At 46.3% G+C, this 18,915-nt stretch overlaps 1 protein-coding gene across 1 annotated transcript in view; it reads right to left on the minus strand.

Annotated features, from left to right (window-relative positions):
- Positions 1 to 7,818: 7,818 nt before the first annotated feature.
- Myo16 (myosin XVI) overlaps positions 7,819 to 18,915 on the minus strand; it is a 382,886-nt gene continuing 371,789 nt past the window's right edge. The window contains 1 exon segment of the mRNA XM_032918632.1: positions 7,819 to 9,115. Within this exon segment, the coding sequence (XP_032774523.1) occupies positions 8,888 to 9,115 (228 nt within the window). The 3' untranslated portion in view covers positions 7,819 to 8,887.

An 18,915-nucleotide genomic window follows, 5' to 3' on the forward strand; every position in this document is an offset into this window, starting at 1 on the left:
CCCTGACCAGGATGTCAATGACTCCAACCTTTCTTAGTATCCACTCAACTTACTCTGGAGGCACAGAAGAAACACAGAATAAATAATTATGTAAGGCAAGCACCCATCAAATACTAATAAATATTACAGATCAAAAAAAAAGCTACATTAAAAGGCAGGGATGTGGGGACACGTTGCAAGATGGATTAGAATGGTCAGCCGATGCTACCTTGACAAGGTAACAGGAACTGCACATTAACAATGGAGAGTCTAAAATCCACTGCTGTCCCTAGCAGCAGCTGTGCCCAGGGAGCTGCTTACGGGACTGTGGGGCTGCTGAGGGGAGGGTTCCTGCCATGGGAGATGCTGGCCAGGTCCAAGGTATAGTGATGGAATTAAGGTTTTGAGAGAATCCAGTCTAAGAAACTGTTTTAGAAGTACATTCCCCCAGAGACTGCTCTGGGCCTCAGGTCAGTCAGAAATGGCTTCATGAGAAAAGAAAGAACCAGTGTCCTAGAATCAGGGAGTGGAACTTGAAGGTTCCGGGGTCTTTGCATTTTCGGGATCATTAACTTCTTCCTTTCAACTCATTCCAGTTTTGGGAATCCTCATCCTAAGAGCTTCCACAGCCTGCACACTGCAGACTTGGGGGGCGGGGGCGGCGAGCAGAGGCTGATTTTTTTTTAACCTAGTAGTCTTACAGCTGTGAGGCAACATTTGATAGAGTTATGTGTTCCCTGGCATCCCACTAATAGGATGAACTTAAGCTTGTCTCTCTATCTACCCTTATGATTTTCAAGACAGTTGGAAACAGCCAAATACCCCCAACTACAATGTTCTGCCTTGTGCAGTTCTTGTTTGTGACAGCTGCTGAGGCCCCCAGGCAGTCTTTCCCTCAGTGGCTACTCTATTTCCCCAAAGCCAGAGACTTATTTTAGGTCCATGTCCATTACCGTATCCCATAGACTCACCAGAGCCCTTGTTTAGTAACATCTGAGACTACACTGCATTCACACCCAACCAGGTCAGATGGTGTTCTGCTAGGTTCCATTTCTGAGAGTCTGGTGTCTGGGATACCTCCCTGGACCCTGTCAATGTGTTCAAGCAGACTCATTGAAGAAATAGTTTGGGCTGGTCTGCCTAGTTTCCTCGGGATGGTAAGTGACAGGATGTGCAGAAGTTCAGTGGGAGCATGAAGACAAGACTTTGACTCTACAAAAGCGGCCTGTTTGGGGGATGTGGCATTTAGGTGGCATTCCACCAGGAAGATATTTCCAGAGCAGGAAGTCCAGCTCTAGAGCAACCTCCCATGTATCTGATTGGAGAAGAGAGTTGTCACCAAAACTATCTGCCAAGACAACATAGGGCACCAAGTCAACCAGTTTTGATGGTCTTTTTCCTTGGCCATAGACTCTTCTTGTGTTAAATTATTGGGTTTCTTTTCTCCAGTACTTGGTGAAACTTGATTGTGCTCTTCCCCTGACCTTCTAGGAAGCTGAATTTTCTACTGCGTTGCATGTGTTTGTCACCTTATGGAAAAGGGGAAAGGTATAGCTGGGGTTGTTTTTTTATTGGAAGATGAGGTCAGGGTGGAGAGGTCCTTGATCCATCACAGTGAGAAGCTAGAGGGCTACTGATACCCGGTGTCTTAGTCCATTCTGGGTGCTGTCACAAAATATCGTAGACTGGGCGATGAGTACGCATGAGGACTATACTACTCACAGTTCTGGAGTCCAGGACGTCCAAAATGAAAGATGCAAATGACTCTGCTGCCTCCTGAGGTAGCTGTGATGTTTGCTTGGAGCCTTGCTGCTTGCATCTGGTGGAAGGGACATGGGGCCTCCCTCTTTATAACATCACTCACTAACTCCATTCATGAAGGTAGGGCCTTCTGCAATTGGCCATCTCCCAAAGAGATTGCCTCTGGATACAGTATTAGATTCCAACTTATAAACTGGGGGGGCAGGGTATTGATATTTAGACCACAGAATGGGGTGCCACCTTTGTGGTGAACACTTACCTGAACTGTCTCTGTGGTAGAAAATAGGAAGTACCTGGGATTGCAAGTTCATTTCAGATAAACGCCTGTAGAAGGTTCCAGAGCCCTATGTTTTCATGGGTAGTAGCCCTCCTTCATACATACAGTACACTAGTCTGTTTAGGAAGCTTTTCCCACTACAGTGTCCTGTTCATCCAAAGTCCTATATAATGATATAAGCATGAAAAAAAATCCTCTTATCTTCAGAGATTTAGGATGGGGCAGGCTTCTGTTAAGTGTTAGAGTCTATATTCAGGAATCTCTCTTTCTCCCCCACTTAACCATTAGTTTATTTAACCATTAATGATAGACAGATATCCTCTGTATGCCAAGGACTGTTCTGGGGTCTAGGGAAGATGGGATTTTGTAAGTCCCCTCAGTTTTGAGGGGATGACAGAAACTACGCTATCAGTGGGCAGGTCCTGTAGGGAAGGCATGTGAGAACACTAGAGCCGTGTATATCAGAATCAATACACACGCTTTAGGTGTCACAGAGAAAATTTCAGGAAACAAAATGGAAAATCAGCAGCATTCTTTCCTCATAACAGCTGCTCAGTTCAAGAGAATGGTGGCTGTTCCCCAACAGTAAAAGCAGAAGGAAACGGTGTGTTCTCTAATTGAGACTGTTCAAAAGTTAGTCTGGTCCTTGCAAGACAATCTTACTGAAGATACTCCCAGAAGCCCAACACTAGGGCTCCTGTAGCACCACCTGAACCGCATGTCCCAGTGAAGCAGAGTGAACCCCCAAATCGGCTCACTACCATCTTGGAACACAAATAGTTGGTGCTCATCGAGTAACGATTATACATCATGGACACTCAGCTTCTTTATTAAGATCTTAAAGATCAAAAACTCAAACTGAACTTGGTATTAATCTTTCTCCCCCCCCCCGTGGAGCTTTGGTCTTTTTAAGAATATATCAATAATCTCATTCTCTTTCATTTCTTTAGACATTAGGCAGCAAAGGGTGACATCAGGAGAAATGGGAACCCTCTGGCTACCTTCTTTGAAGTAGTCCACATTCCCCGGGGTTTTGGAGCAAGACAAGGCAGCACACATGCCCAGGGGTCTGCAATGGCTCACTCAAAGGCAGTGAGGACATGCTGGGGCATCCCCATTACACCACAACAGTGGAAGGAAGGCATTACTTATTCATCTTTAATTAGTTTCCTGTAAGAAACTCCTATCATTGTGATGTCCTGGTTCTCTGCACAAAACCCAAATGACAAGCCTCTGGTGTTGGAGCACACACAAGTGACATTTAAGTATAAATACACTTCAGAAACCCCGGAGAGTGATCTGAGAAATTAAAACAGATGACAGATGTATGATAGGCTTCTAATGAAACTCACCCTTTGAAAATACCATCTTTAAAGTTTACAACCAGTCTGGATTTTAGAGAAATTTGTTGAAACCATCACAATGGATGCTCGCAGGGGTCTGAAGAACTTAGGGAAGGAGACACAGCTACAGAAGTGGTTCTTTCAAGGCTGAATCTTGGCTCCCACAGCGCTCTGTCTTTTAAGGAAATCAGTGTCACACATAGACACCTTGCAGAGCAAGCCATTGTTCGCTGTAGAATATTGTGTGATAGTCATTGCCTACGAAAAGGATGCAAGGAAAAGAATGAGGGTGGAGAGGGTGTGTTGAGGCTTTTGAAAGCTGAGGATTTCCCATTCTGCACCACACAGCCCTGTTTGCGCCCCTAGGGACAGTTTGAAAGCTGTAATAAGTTTGCACCAAAATTTACCTAGAATCCAGTTTTAATTTTCCACCCTGGACAATTTAAAAATGCTTTCAATGAGACTAGGAATTAAAATCAAATCTGTTAATTCCTTGTCAAAGACTTAAACTGAATGTTGATGGGTTAGGATTCCAGCTTAAAGTGCAGTAGGAGAATGTGCTGGGTTACTGTAGGGCATTGTATTTAACGCCTCAGATCCCTGTGACTGTGTGTGTGTGTGTGGGTATGACCCCGCACACATGTGTATGTGTGTGTGCATGTGCACGAGTGTGTGCATGTGTGTATATGTGTGTGCACGAGTGTATGTATGTGTGTGTGCATGTGTGTATGCATGTGTGTGTATGTGTATTATGCATGTGTGTATATGTGTGTGTGTAGACATGTGCGTATGTGTGTATATACCTATTCATGTGTATGTGAATGTATATGTATATATGTTCCTGTGCATGTATACATGTGCATGCATGTGTATGCATTTTTGTGTATTTATGTGTATGCATGCATGTACATTTGTGTGTATGTGGTTGTATATGGGTATATGTACCTGTGCATGTGCACATGTGCATGCATGTGTGTGTGCATATGTGTGCACATGTCTGTGTGGAGGCCAGAGGTCAGCCTTTTGTGTTGTTTCTTAGTGGTGCCCTCCTTTTCCATTTTCTTCTTCTTCTTCTTTTTTTTTTTTAATTAACTTGAGTATTCCTTATTTACATTTTGAGTGTTATTCCCTTTCCCGGTTTCCGGGCAAACATCCCCCTCCCCCCTCCCCTTCTTTTTGGGTTTTCCCCCCCCCCTCCTCCCCCTTTTCCCCCCCCCCCCACACCCATCACGTTCACTCGGGGTTCAGTCTTAGCAGGACCAAGGGCTTCCCCTTCCACTGGTGCCCTTACTAGGCTATTCATTGCTACCTATGAGGTCAGAGTCCAGGGTCAGTCCATGTATAGTCTTTAGGTAGTGGCTTAGTCCCTGGAAGCTCTGGTTGCTTGGCATGGTTGTACATATGGGGTCTCGAGCCCCTTCAAGCTCTTCCAGTTCTTTCTCTGATTCCTTCAGCGGGGGTCCTGTTCTCAGTTCAGTGGTTTCCTGCTGGCATTCGCCTCTGTATTTGCTGTATTCTTGCTGTGTCTCTCAGGAGCGAGCTACATCCGGCTCCTGTCGGTCTGCACTTCTTTGCTTCATCCATCTTGTCTAATTGGATGGCTGTATTTACATGGGCCACATGTGGGGCAGGCTCTGAATGGGTGTTCCTTCAGTCTCTGTTTTAATCTTTGCCTTTCTCTTCCCTGCCAAGGGTATTCTTGTTCCCCTTTTAAAGAAGGAGTGAAGCATTCACATTTTGATCATCCGTCTTGAGTTTCATGTGTTCTGTGCATCTAGGGTAATTCAAGCATTTGGGCTAATAGCCACTTATCAATGAGTGCATACCATGTATGTCTTTCTGTGATTGGGTTAGCTCACTCAGGATGATATTTTCCAGTTCCAACCATTTGCCTACGAATTTCATAAAGTCGTTGTTTTTTCCATTTTTTTCTTAGTCATGGTCTGTCATCTACCTAGTGGTTTAGGCTGTCTGGCCAGTGAGACTAAGGATCTCCCTGACTCCCTCCCTAGTACATGGGCTCTAAGCATACACCCCCATACCAAACTTTTTTTTACATACGTCCTAGGCACTTGAACACAGCACCTTGTGCTTATGTGGCAAGCACATTACTGACCAATCCATTTCCCCAGCTCCCAAACTTTGGGCTTGAATGGACTCAGGGTTTGAGTTTGATACTCAGCTGGAACCTGACAGCCATTGAATTTTGGCAGAATTCTGGCCATCGTTCTCAGCTAGGGAATTTGTAATGTATTACTTTTGCACAAACAAAGTAATTAATATTTCTATGTGAAGTCCTTTCACCAATCTTGGATTTTAATTGGTTGTTACTTTTATTGAGTGGATTTATGTAATCATAATTTTACTAAATTAGATACCACTACTCAAGAATAGTAATGAGGTATTTTTTCCACTCTGGAAAGTATGTTTTAAGTCATCTTAGCCCAATATAAACATTTTGATAGTAGTTTTTAGAGGGCCCTCATATACCTTTTTAAAAAAGCAATAGAGTAGGTAGTGTTTGAACATAGCGTCATAATTCTTACCAATTATATTGCTAAACATAAGGTTGCAGGCCTAATAATATATCATAATTCATACCTTATGGTCTGGTGGCAATTAAAATGCCATCTTTCTTCGCAACTGTGTGTAACTGAATATTGCTTGTGTAAAAATAATGGTCAGGGCTTTGTTACCCAGAGTGCTGCCTCTGTCTACTTACTTACAATGCTACCCTCATTACAGAGCCGAGCTTGGGCCTTCCAATACACACAAAGAACTGGGCTCGATCTCAGTTATTATGGCTGGTAATTGTGGATATTGTGGTGCTACTGCTGGTGACCTGCCCATCTTTCTATCCTGCAAATTCCATAGTCTCAGTCACATCATGCTACACAGTAATGAATGCACAGGTCATCTCTCTCCATAGCGGAGAAGCAGATCGCCAAGCACAGAGAACCTCCCACGTTCATGGAGGAGTTGGCAATTAGTATACAAAGGGTTGACTTCTGATCTCTAAAGGTCAACAAGGGACCTCTGGAGAGACCGACGAGCTCATGCTTTGTGGTGCTCGCAGCACTGTAGTAGTTGAACTCTTCCTGTTGTACGGGCCTCTAGGCTGCAAAAGAAGGCTTCGAGAAGATTTGGGTCACACATGTATCACAGACCCACCTTCATTGAAGGTCTCCCTATAGTGGCCTTGTAACATAATTCCACATGGTTATAGATCTGAAAGAATCAACTTTGAAGATCTTAAAGCTCTACTTAAATGTGAGGCGTTGACAGTGTCGGGAAATCAAGTTGCAGTGCCAAGCTGGAGTGGGAGAAAGGAAAGGTGATATTTTGAGAGGCTCTATTAAAACTCTGAACTGTAATTTCAATATTAACGTAAGAATGAACACAATGACCTTATGAGTGTCTGCCAGTGCCAGGAACTGAGCCACTGTGTGCTTTCCAAGCTGCAGCTGAGACCTCCGTGTGACAGCATGAGGAAGTAGGCTTTGGGGGATGACGAGGTCATGAGAACAGAGACAGGACCCTGTGAAAGACACCCCAGAGGCCTTGATCCCTCTTTCCCTTTTCCCCCCCATCACATGAGCTTATAATGAGAAGACAGCTTTCTGCAAACCAACAGTTGCCCCTCACTAGACATTGGCTCTCAAGAGAGCCCGGACCTTGGCCTTTCTGGTCAACAAGAGCCCCAAGAATGGGTGAGAATGGCCTTCCTCTAGTTCTCTCCCTTCTGGTAATTCTCTGGACAGCAGGAACAGTTCATTTTAGCAGTAGATAGCACAGCAGCGTGGTGTGGTCTGAGCATTGCACGCAGGAGCAGTGTTAGCACGTAATGGTCTACTCTGTATGGGGAACCATTCAACGGTCCAAATCAGCCCAGATTATTGGTATTCACAATCTATGAGGACTGGTGGAGGCCAAAGCAGTTTTGTGTCAGTGAGGAGCTGTCTCTGCCACAGCCTGTGGACTCAATTCGGAGAGATGGAAGTGAAGAGGTGACAGAGAGGCTGGACAGACCTGGCTAGGAGCAAGCCAAGCAGCTCCTCGATTTCTGGAGGGCCTTGTAGTTAGCCATGATGTTTCATTCTTCCTGTCATGATGTCCCGGAGGGGCTGTGGTTCTCAGGTGAGCTAATTCTTAGGTATAGCAAGTCACTTCTCCTTGGGCATTCCTTTCAATTTGAAGCTACCAACCCAGAGCTCTCACATCCCAACCCCGTCCTTTACTGTGCCTTGATTGCTATAGATACTCCTAGATTTTTTTTTCTAACACAGTGCACTCTCTTTGTGCTCTTTGTGTATAGTTTCTTGAAGCTTACAAATGGTTATAAAGGCCAGAATGTAAAGGAAGGCTGGGTGAAAGCTCTCCTCTCAGTTGCTTACACATAGCTGATCAGGAGACAAGAACTCCCAGAAGACAGCCCTGACCACAAATGACTGAGACAGATTACAGTTGCACCCTTTTATTGGCACAGAAGCTCTGCAACGGTGGAAATGAGTGAACAGGTCCAAGTGGTGGGAGGAGGTGGCAGATGGCTGGTAGAGCCACCGCTCAGAACTCACGGACAGTGGGCAGAAAGACATGGAGTAGCAAGGCCATCACACGCACGACAGCCGGTCGGGCATACAGCAAGGGAGTCATGCAGTGTTCCTAGGGAGGGCAGCACACTGCTCTGTCCCACGAGACTCAGCCTGCTTGTCAGTCCTGTTGAAAGTCCTGTATCATCAGCTAGGAACTTGAAGCCATATGTTTTGAACCGTAAACATCCTGTCATCTACACCGAACTGAGGGGTTGGGTGGGAACGAAGCTTAACCAGTGAATGCTGAAGCCACATGTACCCAAGGGAGATGCTGGGTGCAGGGAAGAGTAGAGGGACAGGGCACATAAACTCTAGCATTGCTGTAGGCATCTGTTAAAGCCAAGGCAACGCATAGTCCCCACGCCTTCGGGGGCTTTGGGTTAAAAATAAGCACGTAAAATTAAAAAAAAAAATCCCTAGAAATGTTTTTTTTTTTTTTAAATTTGTATTCTGATGAAAGGGAACACACCAGTTGCATAACGTTATAAAATACGGTAATAAACATGTAAAACATCGTTGGGTTTGTAATTCTAATGACAGACAACTACAAAGAAACGAAACACACATCCTATGTGCTGCACCATATGACAGCCACCGGTTGGGTCGTGGCCACTGTGGGGTGTACTAGAAACAGCTGCCTGGAGGACCTCCCCCCACCGCTCTGACCTCTGACCTCAGCCACATGCCTCCTTGCCTCTGGCTATCTGGAAGCAGGGTGGCCCTAAGATTTAGTGTGCTATCAAGAAATGGAGAAGGAACCAGTGGGCACACGCAGACGCTCACACACGCAGGAGGTCCTGGGTAGTCATCATTAGTGTCCTGTGCTTTTGTGGAGATGCCTGGAGAGGAGACCTCAGGCATCCGAAGGCAGCCTCCTGCAGAAGCAGCCCGCAGTCACTAGACAGCTCTGACAGGTGCTCACAGTCCAGGCTGTATCAGATACTGCTGTCCCAGAGTTGGGAAGGCAGCCTAGTGCAGGAGCCCCCCTCCGGCTTCTTTAGGAGTGTCGGCTTCTTGCAGGGTGGTGGTGGAGGTGCGCGGGGCTCTGGGTGCTGCACGGCTTCCTGCCAGCCTTCTCTGGACTCACAGAGCTTCCTCCTCCAGTCCAGCAGCTCCTGAAGAGCTACGCTTTCATTCTCGGAGAGCCTCAGCTGATGGATAACCTGCAGGGGAACGGAAAAAGCAAGGTAGCTACAGAGGTGGTGACCAAGCTGAGCTGGGAAAGGCGGGGAGAGGGATCGGGGTGTGACAGCAATGGCAGGGGAAGGGCAGGGCTGAGGTGCAAAGAGTCAGTGGCCTTCCAAACCTCCAGCTGCAGGACCACTGGCAACAGTATGGGTCCAGGGAGAGAGAAATGACCTCCGCGCAGATAGTGTGACATTGTCATCAAGAGGTACACAGAGTCATTAGCATGTACCTCACTTCCTGAGGGTACTAGAGAAAGCAGCATCAGCCTGCCCCGCATTTCCTGAGTTTACAAACACTTCTGTGCCAGCTTGTATTTTCTCTTCATTTAACTCCTCTCTGAATGGATTTGCTTTTAGAAAAACAAGACTTTTCAAGCTTTACCCCAACGCAGGAACCACTTATCCATTAACACACATTCGGCAGGAATCTCAGGATGACATAGCTCATCTCAGTCATATACTTTAGCCCAAGGACACATACCCCCCATTCCCCACCCCAGAACAGTTGCTAGAACCTGATCATACTGATATCAAAACAGTTCCCAAGCACAGGAGTAATAAGAGACATCCATTAACATGCTGCCTGCTGGAGGAAGGCTAGCTGTGTCTGAGAACACACTTGCCACCTGCTAGGGTGTCTAGCCACACTAAACACGGAGGACAATGGAACAGAGACATTTGTCTAGGTGCTGGGCGCTTTCTCAGATGGTAAGCCTCCAAACACAGGCACAGGCCCAGCTTTTGCTGGACAGCACCTGACATGCAATTGAATTAGCTGCTTCTACTTCGTTTACAGAGGTTCCTGAAAACTGACCCTTGGCTGTCCAGTTTATTTCAGCCTGGGCAATGGGGTGAAAGGTTACCCTCTTAGGAGTACCCCCACCCTTTTTGCCAGCAGGTGGAACTCTATTATGCAGACCATTAAAGGCACCGTTTTTGGCTATTCTAACACTGTTTAAAAAAGAAGAAGAAGAAGAAGAAGAAAGAAGAGGAAGAGGAAGAGGAAGAGGAAGGGGAAGGGGAAGGGGAAGGAGAAGGAGAAGGAGAAGGAGAAGGGGAAGGGGAAGGGGAAGGGAAGAAGGGGAAGGGGAGAGGGGGGAAGGGAAGAGGGGGAGGAAGAGGAGGAGGAAGAGGAAGAGGAAGAAGGAGGAGGAGCAGGAGGAGGAGGAGAAGGAGGAGGAGGAGGAGAAGAAGAAGAAGAGGAAGAAGAAGAGGAAGAAGAAGATTATTCTTAAAAAGAATGAGATTCTAGAAGCCAGGGGAGAAGTGAGAAGAAAAAAAAAACTAGAAGATGGTTCTCTCGTCTCCTGGGCCCCAAATGCCTGGCTACAGCACTTCTTCTGCTCTATCGTGACTTCTGATTAAACTAGAGAGAGCAGAGCTCTGTAAGACATGTAGCATGGCTCTCACGGAGAACAGTGCCCAGAAAGACAAACCTCGCCAGCAGTCCCGGTCTAAGTCTGAACCCACACCTGGGTGGGCTGTTTAGTCATGCAAGGTGCTTTCTGGGTTGACAGTTTAAAACGCTGAAAGTCACAGAGGTCAGATCCCTGTCCACATTCTCTACAGACAGCACAGGGGTGCCCATTAGCAAAAGAGATTTCCTTATACACGTGAACAAGTGATCAGAATGGCAGCAGGACCTCAATGTGGACATCTCTGGGCTCCTGGTCAACTGTTCCATCCCTCCCTCAGTCTCCAAGCATCCATAGGAAAGGTCTCCAAAGCAGGATGGTCCCTTAGTACTTTTTCTAGCCTCAAGGATGATCTGCACGTGAGACAATTCTGCAGACTGCTTCTACCCACTATGGAATGAACCGGGAAAGCCATAGAGTACTCTGGAGAGTACATAGAATTTATTCAGCTAGTGGATGCTGTGGAGGGCTAGCAAGAGCAGGTAACTCCTAGGAGCTCTAAAAGTCAGTGCTATTTATTTTGTGGACAGGGCAGCCCAGGCACAGATACATTTGCCCGACAGCACACAGAGAAGGTGGCATCGGAGCCTGTGTTCTTAGCTATGGCTTTGCTCGCCCTATCACCCAACTTCTTCTGTCCAGGCGCTCATGTAAGTCACAGTCAGGGTCTCCCATCACATCGTGTGTGACATCGATGTGACCCTTCACTGAGTGCATTTTAAAATCCCTCTGCTCCCCTCTGCTAATGTGAGACCTCTTGAGGCCATCTCCTGTGTGCTGTATCTGTTCACATTCAGCATACAGCATGGGGGAGACATAGGCACTTTTCTTCAAAAGCCCAAGTGGATGATCTTAAAACTCCTGCATGCATCCGGGTAGCGCTAACTGGACTGGATGGGTTAAACCAACCAACTGACTGACCAACCCACCCACCAACCACCCACCAACCACCCACCCACCAACCCAAACAAAACATTTAGAAGGACATGCGGTTAGAGGGAGCTGTGATAGGAGTATGAGCTGGAAGAAGGGAATGAGGGTTGGGTATGATCAAGATCTATTGTATACATGTATGAAATCTTCAAAGAATAAACACAAAACCAAAGGAAGAATGTGCTGACATCCGAAGGACCCACAATGAGAGCAGATACTGACTTCTTAACAGAAATAGTGGAGGCAGGAGAGAAAAGAACAGAAATACTGGAAGCAAGAGAGTAAAGAGACAGGGATGGAATTGCTGAGAGTCAACATGGCCTGGCACTCTGTCTGACAGAGCCGGCTCTCAAAACGCAGATCGGAGTGAAGACGTTGCACAAACCAGAAAAAGCGCCCTCAGACACAGTGCGTCGACAGAGACACAACCGGGAGGCTTTGCTTCACGTAGGAAGAGAGTGAGCTCAGATGGGAGAGAAAGTAAAATGTAAGGTTCAGGAACACTGTAATTAGCAAGCCTGCAGGTAAACATCAATTAGGAGCTTGGAAAGCCTCCTAGACTGTACATCGCACACAAAGCACACAAGGCTGCCAAGAGTAACTGCTCAAGCTGGGGGGGATTGCGGAAAGGTTAAAGCCTGCGTTCTAGAAGCATCAGGGAAGTGATAGAAGTAATAAGATAGGCTAGGATGTAGTGAGTCAAGCATGCGTGCCCCACCCTCTCGCCAAGCCACTAAAGGAACAGAAGCAAGGTTTAAGCTGGGAATTAAGACAGAAAGTGAATAGCAAGCGCTCAGCTGAACTGTAAGAGAGCCAGGTGAGACAGGCCTGTAACAGAGACCGTTCCTAACAAAGAGTCAAAACCCAGACAAAAGAACCCAGGCCTCCAGTCAGCAGATGGCACTGGGCTCCCCACTGGCTGTGCCCTCCTTCTCCCCGAGACAGACAAACACCCATCTACAGTTCCACTACAGCGTTTTCCAGGACAACCGAAAGGACGCCAGATGTTACCCTCCATTAAACCTCCAAAAGATGCAGATTTGAAGTTGGCATCATGCTGACCTGAGCACAGGGGTGCCTGTCTCCAAGGTGAGGTGACTCTAGGGAGCACCTGATCCCAGTGAGACTTGGCAGGGAATTTGACAGAAAACACCTCCAATCTCCTGAGTCATGGTGTCTTCTCTTGTGTGTTCCTGTGTGTGTGTGTCTGTGTGTGTCTGTGTGTGTGTCTTCCTGTGTGTATGTGTGTCTATGTGTGTGTCTGTGTGTGTCTGTGTGTTCCTGTGTGTATGTGTGTCTATGTGTGTGTCTGTGTCTGTCTGTCTGTCTGTGTGTTCCTGTGTGTATGTGTGTCTATGTGTGTGTCTGTGTCTGTCTGTCTGTGTGTTCCTGTGTGTATGTGTGTCTCTGTGTGTCTCTGTGTGTGTGTGTGTGTATGTGTGTGTGCTTGCTTTCTTTTTGTTTTTGTTTTGCTGTTGTTGTTGTTTCGGTTTGTTTTTTTGTAGGTTCTCAAACTCAGCTCTTTACATTTTCACAGTGAATGCTTTGATGACTGAACGATCTCCCCAGCCCTTGCTTTTTCTTTTTTGGAAAAACAAAAACAAATCCCCCCCCCAAAAAAAACCCAAAAGACCCTTTTCTTTCTTTTGAAAGCTTTGCTGTATTTACTAGAAACGCTCGAGTTCCCAAGTCCATTATAAAATGTGAGGCTCATGCACACAGACCATCAGCAAACCCTCGTAATGAGGGTGTGGAAGGCTTGAAGTGCTGAAGGGAGTCCGGAGGAACGGAACCAACCTGCAAAGAGCTCTCTGTGGTTCCCCAGAAAGAGGAACTCGGACCGATGATTTCAATAATCAGCTTGAGCTCAGAATAAACCCTCTCTTCGGAGAATACCGCAGAACATTCCTCAGACTCTATTTTAGAGATTAGTCCTGATTAAGGGAAATTTATTAGGCGTAAAGGAGAACTGGCAGACGTGCGTGGAAGGGACGCCGGAACACCAGCATTGCTGTTCTTCACTAAAAACTAAGCGCGTGTCTTCACAGCTATGTCTAGATGGAAGTTGGACATTCTGCATCTTTGACGCAGGGGGATTTTAAGATTATGATTTTCAGAGGCTTGTCCCAAAAGGAAAACACTATGGGGCTAATAACATTTAATCTGCTTCATTTAGATCCATTAAACTTATTAGATTGTGAAACCCAAGTATCACGGTCTCAGAGGTGATAAAAAGGGGTTTGGCATCTCTGACTAACAAGTCGGCGCCATTATGTTATCGAGTGTGGTTTGGTACAGTGTAAACAAGAAGCATTTTAAACATCACGTAGCATCATAGAAACACCTGTACCAGTATCTGTCCTCCTTTGTGGTCTTAGGATGTATTGGTAACAGTAAAATTCACATTGACTATTTGATTCTCATTTGATATTTCCCAAATAAACCAAGTGTTATCATTAAGAGGAGAAACTTATTTTGGTAACAAAATGACCATTTTGCTTCCGAAAGGAGAATCCTTTCATTTTAGAGAAAGAAGAAATCACAGGAGGGTCAGGGGCACTGCCACATCTTGGCTCAAGGTCGGCTGGCTTCATACCAGGTGGAATTCACCCATTTATAAGATGGAAGTCACCCTCCTTCATCCCCCCCTCCCCGGAAGGCCGCACAGAACAGTCATTGGCATTTATAGACGGGAGGCGACTGTTACACCAAGGCTTAAAAGGCACCCCAATTAAACCATTGGAGCCCATGGATCAGTCCTCAACTGTATAACACAACACAGGGCCTGATTTAAGGAGATGCCATGGATGCCTGTCTGTGATACCTACCCACTGTGTGGACAGAGCAGCTTGGCAAGGTTTGCCCCTTTTCCTGTCAGTCCGTTTTTAACCGTTTGCGTTGGTATGTTTGCCTTGGTAGAAGGTTTGGCAGAAGATCTGCGTTTTGAAAGGGGTACGGCCAGTGGAGCGACAGGAAAAGGGAAACAACGCAGACTTCAATCTTCACAGGGATCTTGAAGATGTGGTGGATCCGGAACTGGCGCTGAGTAGTAGCCCGAAGGTCTGTCCTCTGGAGAGCAGGGCTGGGCTAGATGTTAGATGTGAAATGTGACCCTAGAGCTTGGTCATAGAAGAGCTCACAAGCATTCACCAGCAAGAACCAGGCCGGGGGTGGGTGACGTGTGAGAACAGGCATGAGGGAGCAGTAGCTGTACAGCCTTCAGGACAGTGACTCGACAAGGTCCCCTAGAATTGCTGAAGGAATCCTGATGCCCAAATGGAGTAACATCCGATGAAAGGGCTTCTCTCAGTGAATGGCCCCCTCCCCAGGGAATGGCCCTGAGGTCCCCCCCTTTTGTTATGGAAGAGAAATTTTCCAAATCCTGAGCCATGCTGGAGTCACAGTGTAAGCGATTCAGGGTTAGCTGTTCATGACAGTCTCAGATGTGATTTAAAACCAAGGAAAGCCGTGCGGGCGGAGGAGAGAGGCTGAGAGCAGCTTTCATGTTTTAATTTGAGGTGTCAAATAAAATACTCTAACCATAGAAGCACATTGTTATGAACCATTTAAGCAACCTTTTAACAAAAATGCTTCATTTTTTAAAAAATGTGCCTGAGTGTTTAGTCCACATGTCTGTCTGTGTACCACCTTTATACCTGGTGCCCGCCTGGTCAGAACCCCATGGAACTAGGGTCACAGGCAACTGTGAACTATCAAGTGGATGCTGGGAACTGAACCTGGGTCCTCTGTAAGAGCAGCAAGGGCTCTTAGCAGTCGAGCTGAGCTTTCTCTCCAGCCCCCCTTGAACAACTCTTAAATACAGTGGTTCTGAGATAGCAGTTGAAGGTTTAGAAGTCCTCATGTTAAAATGTTTTACATCTGTAAGCTTGTGATTTTTGGGGGGGCGGGGGGATCTTCGTGTTAAGGAAAATTTGCATCATTTGAACACATTCTTGTGCGATTTTTGCTATTTTTCTAGTTTATTGCTGTGTGGTGGTGGCATACACCTTTAATCTCAGCACCCGGGGAAACAAGAGGTAGGCAGATCTCTCAGTTCAAGGCCAGTCTGGTGTACAGACTGCAGAACTAGGTTGCAGGACAGGCAGGGATATTCAGAGGAAAGCCTGCCTCAAACACAAAACAACCCCCAAAACATAAACAAACGAACAAACAAAAACAAAACAAAAAAAAAGAAAGAAAGAAAGAAAGAAAGAAAGAAAGAAAGAGAAAGACCAAGACGAGTTGTCCGCCCGATGCTGTGGAGTGGACAGAGGGAAGGAATCCATACAGTTTGTTTCTTCTCTGAGCAAACGGAGTGACCGTGCAAAGGTGAGTCAGCTCAAAGGCTGGGCTGCAGTACTTGTAGAATGCAGCCATGGATGAAGCAAAGAAGTGCAGGCCGACAGGATCCGGATGTAGATCTCTCCTGAGAGACACAGCCAGAATACAGCAAATACAGAGGCGAATGCCAGCAGCAAACCACTGAATTGAGAACAGGACCCCCATTGAAGGAATCAGAGAAAGAACTGGAAGAGCTTGAAGGGGCTCGAGACCCCATATGAACAACAATGCCAACCAACCAGAGCTTCCAGGGACTAAGCCACTACCTAAAGACTATACATGGACTGACCCTGGACTCTGACCTCATAGGTAGCAATGAATATCCTAGTAAGAGCACCAGTGGAAGGGAAGCCCTGGGTCCTGCTAAGACTGAACCCCAGTGAACGTGATTGTTGGGGGAGGTGGCAATGGGGGAGGATGGGGAGGGGAACACCCATAAAGAAGAGGAAGGGGAGGGGTTAGGGGGATGTTGGCCTGGAAACCGGGAAAGGGAATAACACTCAAAATGTAAATAAGAAATACTCAAATTAATAAAAAAAAATTAAAAAAAAAAAAAAAAGAATGCAGCCATGGAGGTCATGGCAGCCATGGCAGGAATGATCCAGCTGTCTGTTTCTGTTTCTGCCAACTCCGACACAATCCTGGTTTCAGAAGTTACTGTGCAGGAAGCATCCTTCCCCTGCGTGTCATGGGTCTTGATTTTACTGTAGGCTTTTATCTTACTTGATTTGTAATTTTTTCTTTTAAGGTCACAACTGCAGTATGATCAGGAAGGATAGAGTTCACGTAGCACTGGGCATACTTGTCGTTGACACGTCTATAGAAATGATGGTCAGATGCCAAGGGTTCAGGAGACCGTGTTTTTCACTTAGAATTCCCAGTCTCTCTCATGCGCATTAGAGAAGTGATCTGTCCTGTGTGTGTACGTGTCTGCCTGACCAGACAATGCTGCCCTTTGGCATTCAGCTTAGAGCGTCAATGGACTCAATGCGTGAATGCCGGGCTATGCTCAAGAGAAGGGAGAAACATTAGCAGAACAAAATTCACTCCTGGGTCCATTTGGTTTTTTGTTTTTTTTTTTTTAACTCAACAACAAGAAACATTGTCTCCATCCCTCTCCATGTTCTCTGTGGAAGACATTAGAGGTCTATAGCTTCAAGCAATGCAGGGCTCGCCTGGTTACATTGAACACGTCTTATGCCGTGATGCTTCTCACCGCTCATAGACCCACAGAAGCCCCTTTCCTATATGGGAAGCCCTGGGAACTTACTAAAAATGTGCTGCTGGGATCCCAGGGATGTGGGTGGCCTTGTAGCCCTGGCTTGCAAGGCACTCAGTCATGGCTGGATGGGCTTGAATAACCAGTGGGCAGGGGTGTGGAGGGAGAGGGAGACTGCCCCTGGAGACCTCCTGCTGGCAAAGAAGAAAGAGACTTAAACCCGGTGGATTAAATGAGCTTATGGTATGCCTGGAAGTGTTATCTGAGGATGCAGTGGGGGGGGGGGAAAATGGCTGCTCTCTAAGACAGGTCCGAACCAAGGCCAAACAGCTTCACAAACCAAACTGTTTGGTGGGAGGTTGAATAGGATACTTGAAAATCTTCCTGTGATTTTTTTCCCCCAGACATAATATTCCAGCAATCTGAAGACTTCCACAACCCTTCTAGTTTAGTTGTGTGATCACATACCACAGTGCATAGAGAACCAGGGAAATCAGATCTATAAGGCCCGTTTCACTTCAAAAGCTGGCTGAGGCAGCATGACCAGAGCCACCAGGAGATTGCATTTGTTTCCAGCTAGTAGGGAGCGGTTCCGTAAGGAGGACCGATTGTTTTCACAAGCCTCCAATGCATACTCCAGTGTAGACACTTCCCAGCTTGGAAACTACTTTTCCCTTAAACAAAATCCTTTTCTCCGAAGGTCTGTAAGGGACAGAACCAAGGATCCTTAGAAAAGAATGGTACAGCCTGGAACACACAGCAGGGAATAAAAAGTACGGTGTCCCCAGGGTCTCAGAGAGTCTGGATGACTTCGAGCTCATAACTGAGGCCATTACATAGTTTCTATTTCCCCTGCTCAGATCCTGGAGTCTCTTATGCTGCTCCACAGCTAGGGAATATCAATTAAAAGTGAAGACGGAACTCGATACAGTGATTCAATTCGTGCTTGCTCTTTCCTTTTAAATGTTTATTTAATTGTGTGTGTCTCTGTGTGTGTGTGTGTTTGTATGTGTGTGTGTGTCTGTCTGTCTGTCTGTCTGTCTGTCTGTCTCTCTCTGTCTCTGTCTCTCTCTTTTTCTGTGTGTGTGTGTGTGTGTGTGTGTGTGTGTGTGTGTGTGTATTAAGTTTATGTGCACTGTGTCCATGCAGGACCCCGAAGAGGCTAGAAAAGGTCCTCAGATTCCCCCTCGTGCTGGAGATACAATTGGCTGTGAGCCAACTTGTGAGTTCTGGGAACTGAAATCAGGTCCTCTGAGAGAGCAACAAATACGCTTAATCGCCGAGCCACCTCACCAACCCATGTTCTTTCTCATAAGTGAGACTGACAGTTACGTCAGAGGTTAGAAAAACAATAACTCACGAGCAAGAGAGAGACGCAGGAGGGCTGCAGGCTTAGCACAGCTGCACGTGTTCGCTCTTTCTCAACAGCGCCTTGCAGTGTTATTAACAGGGTTCCGTGAGGTGAGCTGATCTGATTACTCAACGCCCCCAGACTTCTCCTGGACCTGCAGCCTTTTGGACGATACTAATTATTAGCAACCGGTTCCCGAGATATTTTTTACCTCAAGTCTTTCGTCTCCAGGATTAAAATCATCTTTGTAAATAATTCAGATGTGAAGTCATATTGCTGTTCATTTATCTCAGAATTGATTTTTCCCCCCATCGACTATTTACCCAATGGTGAAAAGAGGCATGTGCTGACGTTTACGGAAATTAAAAGAAGGCAGTGCCCTAGCTGTCCCAACACTGAATATCAGTGTTTCAGATGCGAATCTCATTTCCACTCACTGCTAACAAGAGACAAGGGGAGAAAGAAAATGGGAAAATGATATTTGAAAACCAGACTGTATAATTGAGGAACACTTTTG

Source organism: Rattus rattus, chromosome 13, assembly GCF_011064425.1.
Source record: "Rattus rattus isolate New Zealand chromosome 13, Rrattus_CSIRO_v1, whole genome shotgun sequence".
Lineage (NCBI taxonomy): Eukaryota > Metazoa > Chordata > Mammalia > Rodentia > Muridae > Rattus > Rattus rattus.